Source organism: Chlorocebus sabaeus, chromosome 1, assembly GCF_047675955.1.
Source record: "Chlorocebus sabaeus isolate Y175 chromosome 1, mChlSab1.0.hap1, whole genome shotgun sequence".
NCBI classification, from domain to species: domain Eukaryota; kingdom Metazoa; phylum Chordata; class Mammalia; order Primates; family Cercopithecidae; genus Chlorocebus; species Chlorocebus sabaeus.
The window spans coordinates 40,437,760-40,453,784 of NC_132904.1; the positions used below are offsets into that span (position 1 = coordinate 40,437,760).

Consider the following 16,025-nt stretch of genomic DNA (forward strand, 5'->3'; position numbering starts at 1 on the left):
GAACTCTTCAGTGCCACATGGCACTTATTCCACAATTGATCACATAATTGGAAGTAAAACACTCCTCAGCATTGCAAAGTAACTGAAATTATAACAGTCTCTCAGACCACAGCAGAATCAAACTAGAACTCAAAATTAAGAAAATCACTCATAACAACACAACTACATGAAAATTGAACAACCTGCTCCTGAATGATTCCTGGATAAATAATGAAATTAAGGCAGAAATCAATAAGTTTTTTGAAACCAATGACAACAAAGAGACAATGTACCAGAATCTCTAGGATCTAGCTAAAGCAGTGTTAAGAAGGAAATTTGTAGCACTGAATGCTCACACCAAAAAGCCAGAAAGATCTGAAATTGAACTAGAAAACCAAGAACAAGCAAACCCCAAAGCTAGCAGAAGACAAGAAACAACTAAGATCAGAGCAGAACTGAAGGAGATAGAGATATAAAAAAAATTTAATAAATCAATAAATCCATGAGCTGTTTTTTTTAATTAACAAAATAGATAGACTGCAAGCTAGACTAATGAAGAAAAGAGAGAAGAATCAAATAGATACACAGAAATGATAAAGGCTATATCATCACTGACTCCAGATAAATAAAAACAACCATCAAAGAATACTATTAACACCTTTATGCAAATAAACTAGAAAATCTAAAAGAAATGGATAAATTCCTGGACACTACACCCTTCCTTGACTGAATCAGGAAGAAGTTGAATCCCTGAATAAATGAATAACAAGTTCTGAAATTGAGGCAGTAGTAAATAGCCTACCAACTAAAAAAAGCCCAGAACCAGACAAATTTACAGTTGAATTCTACCAGAGGTTCAAAAAACAGCTAGTACCATTTCTTCTGAAACTATTTCAAATGATTGAAAAGGTGGGACTCCTCTGTAACTCATTTTATGAAGCCAGCATTATCCTGATACCAAAACTTGGCAGAGATACAACAACAACAAACTTTAGGCCGATATCTCTGATGAATATCAAGGCAAAATCCTCAATAAAATACTAGCAAACTGAATCCAGCAGCACGTCAAAAAGCTTATCTGCCACAATCAAGTTGGCTTATCCCTGGAATGCAAGGCTGGTTCAACATACCCAAATCAATAAATGTAATTAATTGCATAAACAGAACTAAAGACAAAAACCACATGATTATCTCAGTAGAGGCAGTAAAGGCCTTCAATAAAATGTAATATCTTTTCATATTAAAAACTCTCAATAAACGAGGTCTTGATGGAATATACTTCAAAATAATAAGAGCCATTTATAACAAACCCATAGCCAATATCATACTGAATGAGCAAAAGTTGGAAGTGTTCCCCTTAAAGAACAACACAAGACAAAGATGCCTTCTCTCACCACTCCTATTCAATATAATACTGGAAGTTCTGGCAGAACAATTAAGCAAGAGAAAGAAATCAGGGGAATTCAAATAGAAGGAGACAAAGTCAAACTATCTCTGTTTGCAGATGACATAATTCTATATCTAGAAAACCCCATCACCTTAGCCCAAAAGCTTCTTAAGCTGATAAGCAAATTCATCAAGGTCTCAGGATACAAAATCAATGTGCAAGAATCACAAGCGTTTCTATACACCAACAACAGACAAGCAGAGAGCCAAATCATAAATAAATTCCCATGCACAATTGCTATGAGGAAAATAAAATAGGAATACAGCTAAAGGGTAAAGGACATTTTCAAGGAGAACTACAAACCACTGCTCACAGAAATTAGAGCGGAAACAAACAATTGGAAAAACATTCCATGCTCATGAATAGGAAGAATTAATATCGTGGAAATGTCCATACTTCCCAAAGTAATTTAAATATTCAATGCTATTCTCATTAAACTACCATTGACATCCTTCACTGAATTAGAAAAAGACTAAGTTTCCAGCCTGGCCAACATGATGAAACCTCATCTCTACTAAAATACGAAAATTAGTTGCTACTAAAATACAAAAATTTGCCGGACATGGTGGCACACATCTTTAATCCCTTCTACTCAGGAGGCTAAAGTGGGAGGATCACTTGAGCCTGGAGGGTGGAGGTTGCAGTGTGCTGAGAACACACCATTGCAGTATAGCCTGGGTGACAAGAGTGACACCTTGTCTCAAAAACAAACACTAACAACAACAACAACAACAAAAGAAAACTCTTTAAAATCTATGTGAAACTAAAAGTCTGTATAGCCAAGACCATCCTAAGCAAAAAGAACAAAGCTGTAGGCATCATGCTTCCTGACTTCAAACTATACTACAAGCCTACAGTGAAAAACAGCTTAGTACTGGTACAAAAAAGACACAAATTAATGGAACAGAATAGAGAACTCAGAAATAAGCCTGCCCATCTACAACCATCTAATCTTTAATAAATCTGACAAAAACAAGTAATGGGGAAAGGATTCCTTATTTAATAAATGGTGCTGGGAAAACTGACTAGCCATATGCAGAAAACTGAAACTGTACCCCTTCTTTACACCTTATACAAAAATTAACTCAAGATGGATTAAAGACTTAAATGTAAAACCCAAAGCGATAAAATTTATAGAAGAAAATCTAGGCAATACCATTCAGGACATAGACACAGGCTAATATTTCATGATGAAAACATCGAAAGCAATCCCAGCAAAAGTAAAATTAACAAATGGGTTCTAATTAATCTAAAGAGCTTCTGCACAGCAAAAGGAATTATCATCCAAGTGAGCAGACAACCTACAGAATGGGAGAAAATTTTGGCAATCTATTCAACTGACAAAAGTCTGATATCCAGAATCTATAAGGAATTTAAGCACATTTACAAGAATAAAACAAACAATCCCGTCCAAAAGTGTGCAAAGGACAAAAACAGACACTTCTTAGAAGAAGACATTCATGCAGCCAACAAATGTGAGAAAAAGCTCATCATTGATTATTAGAGAAATGCAAATCGAAACCACAATGAGGTAACATCTCACACCAATCAGAATGGTGATTATTAAAAAGTCAAGAATCAACAGATGCTGGCAAGGCTGTGGAGAAATGGGAATGCTTTTACTGTTGGTAGGAATATAAATTAGTTCAACCATTGTGGAAGAAAGTGTGGCAATTCCTCAAAGACCTAGAATCAGAAATACCATTTGACCTAGCAATCCCATTTCTGGGTATATCCCAAAGGAATGTAAGTTATTTTATTATAAAGATACATGCACACATATGTTCATTGCAGCACTATTCACAATAGCAAAGACATGCAATCAACCCAAATGCCCAACAATGATAGATTGAATAAAGAAAATGTGGTATATACACCCCATGGAATAATATGCAGCTATAAAAAGGAATGAAATTATGTCCTTTGCAGGCACATGGATGGATCTGGAAGCCGTTATCCTCAGCAAACTAACACAGAAACAGAAAACCAAATACTGCATGTTCTCACTTATAAGTGGGAGCTGAATAATGAGAATGCATGGACACAGGGAGGGGAGCAACACACACTGGAGCCTGTAGGTGAGAGCAGAGGGAGGGAGGGTATCAGGATAAACAGCTAATGCAGGCTGGGCTTAATACCTATGTGATGGGTTGATAGATACTGTAAAGCATCATGGCACACATTTACTTATGTAACAAATCTGCACATCCTGCACATATGTTCTAGAAATGGAAATAAAATGAAGTAAAAAATTCAAATGGCTACAGGCAAAGACTGCTTGCAAATAATCAAATTATGTTCATAGAAAGTATTCCTTTTGCCTAGAATGACTTTTGCTCCCCAAATAAACCCTTTTCAACACAGCTACTGCTTCATTGAGGAGATATGTATAAATCCTATTTTAGATATAAAGATTTAATTATGAGAAATTGGCTCACACAATTGAAAAGGACAAAACGTCCCACAGTCTGCAATCTGCTAGCTGGAGATGGAGGAAAGCCTGTGGTGTGATTCAATCTGATTCTGAAGGCCTGAGAACCAGGTGAGTGAACAGTGTAGATTACAGTCCAAGGGCAGAAGACTGATGTCTCAGCTCAAGCAGGCAGTCAGAAAGAAGAGTTAAATTCCTGCTTTCTTGGCCTTTCAGTTCTATTCCTGGCCTCCACAGATTGGATGATGTTTACTCATATTGGAGAAGGCAATCTACTGAGTCCACTGATTCAAATGCTGATCTAATTTAGAAACACTCTCACAGACACATGCAGAAATAATATTTAAACTGAGAATCTCATGACGAAATGAAGTTGACACATACAATCAACCATCAGAGGTCCATACACTAGATAGTGTTTCAAGACCATCACTGTCATCTTAGATGGCCCCTTTTGGTGACCTGAAGGTACTCTCTACATACACTTATTAGAACTAACTACAATGTAGCTGTTGGTTAATTTTACTGCTACATTACTGGACTATAAGCTCTGTGAAAAGAGAGAATGGTTTATTGGGGGTTGTGCCCTCTTGTCCATTTTAATGCCTAGAACATAATGGATACTAAACATTTATAGATAAGGAAATGATACAATCAACTAAGTGGGGATTTATTAATCCAATAATAAAGACCTCACCTGTAAATTGGTACATAATTATACTACCTGCCTCATATAATATAAAATCTTACAAGGATTTAATAAGTTAACATGGGACAAATTTTGAGAGCAGTATGTTATACAGTATAAACCTTGTATAAATGCTATTTTTCAAAATGAGTATTAAAATTAAGAATATGGAACATTAAGAATTATTACAGAATATACATTTAGATTTAGAAATTCTGGACTCAAAGTGAAGATACCAGATGATGTTAACTAATGAATTAGAAACATATAGATATGAACAAAATCTGCTTTCCACTTCTGTAATCTTGATACTAACATCAAATTAACTCAAAACAACTGTTAATCTTCTTAGTTGGCACACTTATAAGGGAAACCATGATAAAATTGTTAACTTTACTGAGTGTGATTAGGTAAAATCACCGAAATCTATGGGCCTCGTCCAGAGATGACTCTCTAACCCATAATCTGAATATTTCCTACACAACAGAGTCCGTATCATTTAATGGTGATATCCTGTGCCCCCATACTTGTTTCTCCATCAAAACAGCATCATTATAAAGATAAAATTGTTAATTTCTGGAAAGTAATAAGTTATGCTATACTTACTGTTTTATCTCAGTATCCAGCACCATCAATTCTCATATCTATTTGCATTCTCATAGAAAGTGTACCCTGATATCATTTGTTGAATGGTGTAGACATAAATAAGACATTAATATTCATAAATATGCTATCTAGCAAGAATTGGCCAAAAGGCTAAATAGCCCAGAAAAAAAAGAATGTGCAGATTCTTGAAGTGTGTTGCTTTGTACATTTATTTCTAATTTTTTCCTATTTTTTCCTTGATAAATTGCTCTTTGAAGCTTGTCTAAATTGCACTCTTATTGCATTTTCTCTTAAGAGTCAGATTTAGCAAATCCCAATATGGGATCAAAGTTTTGTTTGAAGCTAAAAAAAAACAAAACAACAAAACAACATCAAAAACAACAAAAACTTTAAATGAATTTTTGACAAAATTATAGAAACAAATTTGATACTGTTAACTATTCTTTTCTCTTCAAGCATATAAATAGACCTTCTAAATGTTGCCATCAAATTGTGTTCATGCTACTACGAAGTGTAATATCTCACACTGGAAGAAAAATCTATTTTGACCACTGAAAACAAACATTTCAAAAATGGTCTTTTGATTAGCATTTAGCCACATCAGTTTTGAGGTTGCTGTGATGAAACTAGTAAGTTTCCAAATTTATTCATTTGGTGGGTAATGGTGGTGGTGAAATACTAGTCCTACCGTTATATCCAACAAATCAAATATTTGTTGAAATTTTTTACTTTGTAATTGTTTCTGGCATTAATCACAGCTTACACAATAAAACAATATAAATAAGAAGAATTTCAGAAATTGATGCTAAAATTCTACAACTCTCTGTTTTCCTAAATGTTTCTTTGAATAACTGAATATGGCCCACATATATTGTTCTCTTTTGTCTTTTACTTGACATAAAACTGAAACATGCAGATCATCTTCTGTTTATCTAAACATCCTCATTCTAGGGACTGTATGTACATGCCGTGAAGTGATAGACTGTGTTTCCCCTTTCCCCTACAGAAGTTTATTTTTATTTAGGCACTGTTGTTGGTTTTCTACTTCTTTTTTTGTTTGCAGTGCCAAATGGCAATAAATATTCATTACCTGTTTTTGATTAAAAAACAGAGAGTTTTTTGAGGAGATATATCATCAATTAAATATCTTCTGACCTACTAGAAAGGATGAGTTACAAAGATTGAGATTTAGGAAGACAGGTGTCCTTGCATGTCAATGCGGTGGTCTCTAACTAGACAGCTGAGCTGAACCTTGTAATAGCAACTTGCTGAAAAGCGCACTTAAAAGGCACAAAAAGTTGAATTCTGATTAAGCATTCCAGTCTGGCTTCTCCCTATATGATTGGGATGTTTTTAAGAGACTTAGTGACAAGTGCTTCAATTTCACTGTTATAAAATAATGATTTTCAAATAAAAAAGCTATCAGAAATTATCACATAGCAAAGTTTTTAATGGAATATAAAGGCTGCTAATTTTTTTCTGTATTAGCTTTTCCTCTTCCCAAGGCATACAGCATTCATCTTCTGATTGGATCTGTAAAGTAGTACACTGTTTATACTCATGCGTGACTAGGATTTTCAAAACTCAGTTTTTACAATGGAAGCATTTTAACTTTTAATTAAAAATAATTATTTTTGTACTGGAAGTTCTACTTTTGGTAAGAAATTATGATTTTTATGATTGCATCTTCCTTCTTATTTTTTCAGGTTAGTCTTAGTATAGTATATTTGTTTCCTAGTCTTCATATCTGCCTGCTAACATAAAAACTAATATAATATTGATTTGTTAACAGTTATGCTTATTTTGAAGTTGGAAGCATTTTTGGCTCAATCGTTACATTGTTTCTTCACTGTGAGACACAGTATAAGAGAAATTTCTAACCTGGTGGCATCACTAGAAAAACTTTTGTTTCCTTTTATAAAAACATAATGAAACCAAAAAATATATGGAGGGTATTTCAGAAGGAAAAGTTTCAAAATCAATAATTAAAAACTTCCAAAGAAACTTGTATCAATGTGTTTCCTTACATTTAACAAAAGGTTTGAGACAATGGTAGTAGGTGAAGAAAGGCTGAGAAACCAGAAGTCGATTACAGTTAGATCTACTGCTTTTAGATGCACTACCAGCGAAATGACACAAGAGTTACCTCATTATTCTTTGATCATGAGCTTGCATCTCCATTCTCAGCTTTGAGACTCTCCTGCGTGACGTTAACTCATAAAATACCTGTACAATAAAATATAAATAAAATATAGTTGAGGGGATAAGATAAAGCATTTATTTCCTCAGCTATATTAATGCTAAAATTGTGTGTTCTGTTATTTTCATCCATATACTTTATACTGTATTTATAGAAATCGTATATCATAAAGGATAGAAATGTGTTTGTCAAAAATGATGAACCCCCAATATTTCCAAGTACAGGGCAAGAAAAGACAATAAATAAAATGTTGTCTTTTCTTCTACCATGACAAATGTCTTCATAATGACCTGGGTTTTAATGATCAGTTCCTGGAAACCATAGTGTTCTTCCCAGGGACATGGTGAAAAACAGAAAAATTGATTGCAGGCCTCTAAGCCATGGCCCATCCATTTCTTCCTAGTTGTCTATTCCATATTGACCAGGAATGGCCTCAAGAGGACATTTGTAAGTCTTTCAGCTTGCATGTTCAAGCTCAACTTGCATACCCTCAAAAGCCAGCTTTGGTAATTCCTTGGGCCTAAGGTTTTGCACACCGTAGGTGTGATCAACTTTTGGGAGCTGGGGAATAGGCTTGAGCAGGCTATATAAGCAGGCATGAACCTTGTGTGCAGAACCTTGTAAGTCTGAGTACCGGTGTGGGGAATCCATGAGGTTTGGGCACGGCTCCTAGGTGAAATGTGCCCTTTACTCTATGGATTTATTTATCCATGGAGAAGAATACAACGGAAGCAGGGTCATAAGAGAACCTTGTGAAATTTGGAAGTCAGGACAGGGCACTTTCTTGACTGAGTCTGAGGGCAATATTACAAATAGACCTCATATTAGTATTTCTTTATTTTAATTTATTAACTGCTTGTCCTTGGTTAATGTCTTAACCATTCTGATACCTACTTTAAAGCCAGGATGATTGCATTTGAATTCTTACTCCACCACTTAAAATGGTGAAAGTTTGAGCATTTTTTTTTCCCCCTTAGCTTCAGATTCCATCTACAAGAAGTGGTTGACAATCACATTTACATAGAAGGTTGCAATAAGATTAAAATCATATTTATGAAGTGCACAAATAGTGACTTGTACACAATAGCATTATAAGTATTTGTTTAAAAAAAAGTTTTATACCTGAACATAATCTTATATTTCTCTTGAGATAGTTCCAAAGATTAAAAGTAAATAAAACACTGTACATAAAATATGCATTATAAGAATAAAAATCATAGGTTTTTTTTATATTTTTACTGTTGTGTAGCTTAACTGTATATTGATTTATTACTTTAATAGTCAATGATACTGCATTTTACCTTGGGCTTGCTGGTAAGTTACAAGATGTGATACTTTCCTTATACTTAATTTACATTGTTTTTCTTGAACATTAATCTGAGTGAACGGGAAGCCCTTATTAATCTTTTCACTGGAATCCAATCCACTTATTCAGTGTGAACATTTAGCATATATTCAAATTAGGGCAAAGGTATGATGAAGTTTAGAATAGCACAAGTTAAATATATGAGTCAGATTTTTAAAATTGATTTTAATTTTTATTAATGCAAACATAATAATTGTATATATCTATGAGGTATGGTGTGATATATATCAATAAACAGATATGTATTAATAAATAGTTCTTAGAAACAAGGTCTCATGCTGTTTCCCAGGCTGGAGTGATGTGATCATAGTTCATTGCAGCCTCAAACTCCTGGCTCAAGCAATTCTCTCACCTCAGCCTCCCAAGTAGCTGGTACTACAAGCCCATGCCACAGTTCCCAGCTATTTTTATTTTATTTTATTTTTTATAAATGGGGTTTCTTTATGTTGAACAGTCTGGTCTTGAACTCCTGAGCTAAAGTGATCCTCCTGCCTCAGGCTTCCAATGTGCTGGGATTAAAGGCATGAATCACCGCACCTGGCCTTTCATCAAAATGGTATTTTGATTCATGTGTACACCATGTAATAAAATAAACGTAATTAGCAAATTCATCACCTCAAACATTTATCATTTCTTTGTATTGGTGACATTCAAGATACTCACTTCTAGCTATTTGAAAATATACTATAAATTGTTAACCATAGTCACCCTACAGTGCTTTGGAACACTAGAACTTATTCCTCCTGTCTAGCTGTAATTTTGTTTCCATGAACCAACCTCTTCCTATCTTCTTCCCATATTTTTCCCAGCCTTTAGTAAGCACTATTCTACTCTCTACTCCTATAAGATCAACTGTTTTAGCTTCCACAGACATATGAGTAAGAACATGTGCTGTTTATATTTCTGTGCCTGAATTATTTCACTTAACTTCCTTCAGAATCATTCATGTTTCCATGAATGACAGGATTTCATTATTTCCTTGGCTAACAGTTTGGCATTATGATATATGTCACATTTTCTTTACCCTTCATCTATTGATGAACATTTAGGTTGATTCCATACCTTGGGTATTGTGAATAGTGCTACAATAAACATGGCAGTGCAAATATCTCTTCAATACACTGATTTCCTTTGGATATGTACTCATTAGTGGGATTTCTGAATCATATGACAGTTTTATCTTTAGTTTTGCGAGGAACCTCCATACCATCATGATTGTACTGATTTACAATTCCACTAATGGTGTTTAAGAGGACTCCTTTCTCCTCATTCTAACCTACATTTGTAACTTTCTGTCTTTTTGATAATTGCCATTCTAACTGGGTTAAGATGATATCTCATTGTTACTTTGATTTGCATTTCTCTGATGATTAGTGATGCTGAGCATTTTTTCATGTAACTGCTGGCCATGTCTTCTTTTGAGAGTTGTCTATTCAGAACACATGTCCATTTTCAATTAGGTTATTTGATTTTTTGCTGTTGAGCTGTTTGAGTTTCTTGTCTATTCAGATGAATGGTTTGGAAATGTTTTCTCCCAAGTGTTTTTTTTGTTTTGTTTTTTTGTTTTTTTGTTTTTGTTTTTTTAAAGTCTGTTCCCTTTGCTATGAAAAATTGTTTTGGCTATTCACAGTTTTTTGTAGTTTCAAACACATTTTAGATTCTTTTTGTCTCTTCTTGTGATAAATATCATTTTTACTTTGACAGATATGGCATTGAATCCATAGATCACTTAGGGTAGCATGGTCATTTTAACAATATTAATTCATCCAATTTATGAACAAGAGATGTCTTTCCATTTTTCTTGTCTGTTTCAATTTATTTTACCAGTGTTTTATAGTTTTCCTGGTAGAAATATTTTATCTTGTTTGTTAAATTTATTCTTAGATTTTTTTTTGTAGTCAGTGGAGATAGAATTGCTTTTCTGATTTCTTTTTCCAGTTAGCTCATTATTATTATGACTGATTTTGAATGTTGATTTTGTATTTTGTAACTTTAGTAAATGATCATTTCTATGAGTATTTTTGGGGGAGTCTAGGTTTTTCAAATATAAAAATCATGTCATCTGCATACAGAGAAAATTTGACTTTCTCCTTTTCTCTTTGAAGCCATTTATTTCTTTTTCTTGCCTAATTGCTCTGGCTACAACATCTAGTATCATGTTGCCTAAGAGTCATGAGATTAGGCATACTTGTATTGTTCTAGTTTTTAGTAAAAAATTTTAGCTTTTCCCTATCCAGTATGATGTTAGCCGTGGGTTTGTCATCTATGGTTTTTATTGTGTTGAGGTATGTTTCTTTTATATATACTTAACTGAACATGTTATTTATAAAGGGATGTTGAATTTTGTCAAATGTTTTTTCTGCATCTATTGAAATGATCATATGTTTTTCCTTCATTCTATTGATGTGACGCATCATGTCTATTGTTCTGCATATATTAAACCATCCTTGTATCCCTGGGATAAATCCCACTTGATTATGGTTTATAATATTTTTGATGTGCTGTTGGAAGTGGTTTGTTAGTATCTTGTTAATTTTTTCACCTATGTTCATCAGCATATTGGCTGTATTTTGTTGTTGTTATTACATCAATACTTTTGATGTGCTTTTGGAAGTGGTTTGCTAGTAGTTTGTTAATTTTTCATCTGTGTTCATTAGCATACTGGCTGCATTTTGTTGTTGTTATTACATCCTTATCTGGTGTGGGTATTAGGACAATGCTGGCCTCATAGAATGAGCTTGGAATAATGCCTTCACTTTCAATTTTGTGGTAAGGTTTGAGAAGAACTGGTTCTAGTGCTTCTTTGAAAGCTTAGTAGAATTTAGCAATGAATTCATCCTGTCTTGTGGATCCAGTGGGTCCATCCTGGACTTCTTGTGGGGGTTGAGGAGAGACTTTTATTACTGATTCAATTCGTTACTAACTATACATCTGTCCAGGTTTTCTATGTCTTTTTGATTCAATTTTGATAGATTGTATATTTCCGTAATTTATTTACTTTCTTTAGATTTTCCTTTTTTTTTTTTGCATAAAGTTGTTCACTAAGCCTTGTATTTTTGTCTGAAGCAACATTCTAGTCAGAGTGACAAATATGTAATTAATTAATGTTATCTTCACAAAATAAATGTAAGTCATGTTAAAGTAATATATTAAAGTACATGTCTACTGTATTTTCCTGAAAGTTACTTTAGATTAGAACTTGAAAATGAATAAGTTTCTTGTTTTTTGCATTTATTTATTGTATTAAAACTGAAGAGAAATTATCCCAGATTTAATGTTAGATTGGTGTATTAGTCTGTTTTCATGCTGCTGATAAGGATATACATGAGACTGGGCAATTTACAAAGAAAGAGGTTTGAGGTTTATTGGACTTATAGTTCCATATGACTGGAGAGCCCTCACAATCATGAAGGAAGGCAAGGAGGAGCAAGTCACATCTTACATGAATGGCAGCAGGAAAAGAGAGAGCTTGTGCAGGGAAACTCCCATTTTTAAAACCATTATACCTTGAAAGACTCATTCACCCTAAGAAGAATAGCGCAGGAAAGACGTGCCCCCATAATTCAATCACCCCCACTGTGTTCTTCCCATGGCAAGTGGGAATTGTGGGAGTTACAATTCAAGATGAGATTTGGGTGGGTACACAGCCAAACCATATCAGTTCCTGCAAACATAATGCAATTGTGGTTTTCACCTTTAAAAGTAATGACAAAAACCAAAATTATTTTTGCACCAATCTAATACAACAGAAGATGGCAATCAGTCACCTGAAAATTTTCAACATTTTCTGTTTATTTTAAAATGAATATTCATAATATAATTTGTAAAGATACATGTGATTTTGGAAATATACTCACATTACTGAAAATCTTAAGATTAAATTATAATACATAATTTATTTGACAGAGATAGAGGTATTATATTCTCACTTAAAAGATATTTTTTAACAAAGCATAACCATAAAAATGAGTTATGCATATGTCCAGTGGTTTCTGATGTGTTTAAATGATTCAGCTCTGTAAATTATTAGTAAGCTTGTTTAAATTATTCATAGGGGATATATATAGATATGACTATGCTTTTACACTTAAAGTATTTTCTAACTATTCACAGTATAGTAGTCTTGATGTCAAATGCTTTCTTAAGACCCTTATAACCTTGTCCCTGATATGGAACCTGTACATAGAGCAAACTTCAACTTCCTTTGAATGTCATTCATGAAAAATCACATGAACAACAATTGAAATATAAAGACCTCTAAAGTGACAAAGATAAATTTGAGACGAAAGATCTGTGTTTGACAAATACGGATTTGTTTGGATCTCAATATAGTACTTTATAAAAAGTTAATCTTCAAGGGTTTCAGGAAAATATTTAAACAATCTTTTAAACTTTTAGTTACTTTGAGACTTAAACAGCTCTCTAATATCTGATTGTATAGTATTTCTAAATATAATTTTATCAATAAAATGTGGTATCACACAGCTAAGAAAAAATGTTAAGTGTCGCATTTCTCATTGGCAAAATATGATTGCAATATTTCTACAATATATCTTATACCAATTAAATATAAAAGTTTAAAACACCCAAACCTAATACATGCCTAAATAAAATGCTAATTCCCTCTACTCCTTCTAATCTGTCCACTTTCTAGTAGAACCACGTTTTCTCAATGTTTAAGTACTCATATGCTTGTGCTTTCTCTCTCTCCGTCTTTCTCTTTCTTAATGAAAAAAAAATTTAATTGTATATAGATACATATACATATAAGATCTAGCAAAATATATACAAAATATATAGATACCCATATATCACACATATAAAATATGATGCAGAATATATTACTATATTATGTTATATTCTTCATTATATATTAGATATATTCTGCATATAATATATATTATAAATATTCAGAATACATAATTTATATATGCACACAAACATATGAAACAGAAATAGTCTCCCAATTAAATCTTGATTCGTATAAAACTTAGACACTATCATTGTTTAGAAACAGGAAGGGGAACATCACACACCAGGGCCTGTTATGGGATGGGGGGAAGGGGAAGGGATAGCATTGAGAGATATACCTAACGTAAATGACGAGTTAATGGGTGCAGCACACCAACATGGCACCTGTGTACATATGTAACAAACCTGCACGTTGTGCACATGTACCCTAGAACTTAAAGTATAATAATAATAATAATAATAATAATAATAAAGAAAATGTCTGCTCATTTTCAAAGAAAGATGCCTGCTTTATTTTCTAATGTAAAATAATAGTTGCCTATTAAGATAATGCCAGTTGGCTGCTGCCACCACCGCCACGCCGCTGCTGCCTTAGTTATGCCGAAGCAAGCGTTCTCTGTGGACATGACCTGTGGAAGCTGTGCTGAAGCTGTCTCTCAAGTCCTTGATAAGCTTGGAGGAGTTAAGTATGACATTGACCTGCCCAACAAGAAGATCTGCATTGAATCTGAGCACAGCGTAGACACTCTGCTTGCAACCCTGAAGAAAACAGGAAAGACTGTTTCCTACCTTGGCCTCGAGTAGTAGGGACCTGGTCCCCACAACCCACAGGACGGACCAAAGCGGGCAGGATGCTGATCCTCCCCTGGCTTCCAGACAGACCTGGGACTTGGCAGTCATGCTGGGCAATGGTGTTCCTGTGGAGACCCTCAGTTGTCCTATTCCTTCCTAGCTTCCCCGCAATAAAATCAAGCTGCTTTTGTTGGAAAAAATAAAAAATAAAAAAAGATAATGCCAGTATCTGTAAAAACAACCCCCAGATATATAATAACTTATATGTAATGAACGTGCATTTTTTACTCACAGAAAATAGAAATGATTCTTCAGCTAGCAATTCTCCAATTTGTTATGTCACTGTCTTTAAGTGGCTTATACTCTTAAAGTGTAAGTTTGTATTAAATTAGTGATTGGGAATAATATGACAATTTTGGAAGTTTTCACCAGCCAGGGCTGTAAGTGCCTCAATCAATTTTCTCATAGTCCACTGTTTAGAATTCAATCACATTGCCGTACCAAGCTGCAGAAGAGGATGCGTAATGGAATTATGCTGTGTGTCCAGGAAGAAGAAGAAAGGCGTTGAGTTTTATTGGCATTGAAAAAAAAAACCCCTCAGGATATTTTATTTTTATTTTATTTTTTATTTTTTGAGATGGAGTTTTGGTCTGTTGCCCAAGCAGGAGTGCAATGGCACAATCTCTGCTCACTACAACCTCCACCTCCTGGGCTCAAGCGAGTCTTCTGCCTCAGCCTCCCGAGTAGCTGGGATTACAGGCGTGTGCCACCACACCCAGCTAATTTTTGTTTTTTCAGTAGAGATGAGGTTTTACCATGTTGGCCAGGATGGTTTAAAACTCTTGACCTCAAATCATCTGCCCGCTTTGGCCTCCCAACAGGATATTTTAAGGTAAAAACCTACTATTAAATGAAAATGATTGTTAGTGAGCTACATAAAGATGGCCTAATAGTTTTCCTGAGTACAGGTCAATACCTGTGAAAATAAAAATAAACAGTGATAACAAAAGTTATATCCATGATTTAGGGGTAGTAATTTGAAAAGTAATGATATTTTTATAAACATATAAAAGAATATACTAGAAAGATTATCACAGTGATTGGGAAAGACTATAATAGTATAAGGGACAATAATTTTTCTGGGGAAGATTCTACTATTGCTAGAAATGCAATAGAAATGCAAGTAGATAATTGAGCTGATCACACTAAACTTAAAAAAAAAGAAAACTAAGAAAGAAAAACCTTTACACATAGTGTGGTTAAAACAAAGATCAGAGTTTTTGTTTGTCCGGTTGATTGGTTGTTTTTTTCCAAGACAGTGGATTGGAGACATTGTGAGTATGCCTTTCCCAGTTAGATGGGCAAAATAGTGTGTAGAGATTCATGCTGTGAACATTTTTCTAAGAAGTGACATAGAAAATCAACAGGAAAACCAAAGGAAACCACAGATGTTTTGAAAGAAGTGATAGGCTGAAGCCTACGCTGTGAACCAGGCAGAAAACTGTAAGACTCCAGAATGTGAGAAGGGAATAAACTGCCTCCAGGGTATACACTGCCACTGGGGAACCTGGCAATCCAGGCCTTAACCCTACCTAGTGCTGGAGTTGATTGAGTTAGCGGTAGGAAGTATATGAGAAGGAGTGTCATTGGGGCATGCTTTGTGTGCAAATCCCGTTTCCAGCAGGCATAGAAGGAAGTCATTCCTGATCTTACCTCACAGGGGGCTCACAGAAGTCTGCCAACTAACTCAGGCAGCTGCCAAAG

General features: G+C 34.3%; 1 protein-coding gene across 1 annotated transcript; it reads left to right on the forward strand.

Annotated features, from left to right (window-relative positions):
• Positions 1–14,031: 14,031 nt before the first annotated feature.
• On the forward strand, positions 14,032–14,476 carry LOC103238681 (copper transport protein ATOX1). The gene has a single exon (XM_008003964.3). The coding sequence runs from the start codon at positions 14,067–14,069 to the stop codon at positions 14,271–14,273; it is 207 nt and encodes a 68-aa protein (XP_008002155.2). The 5' UTR covers positions 14,032–14,066; the 3' UTR covers positions 14,274–14,476.
• The last annotated feature ends 1,549 nt before the right edge of the window (positions 14,477–16,025 follow it).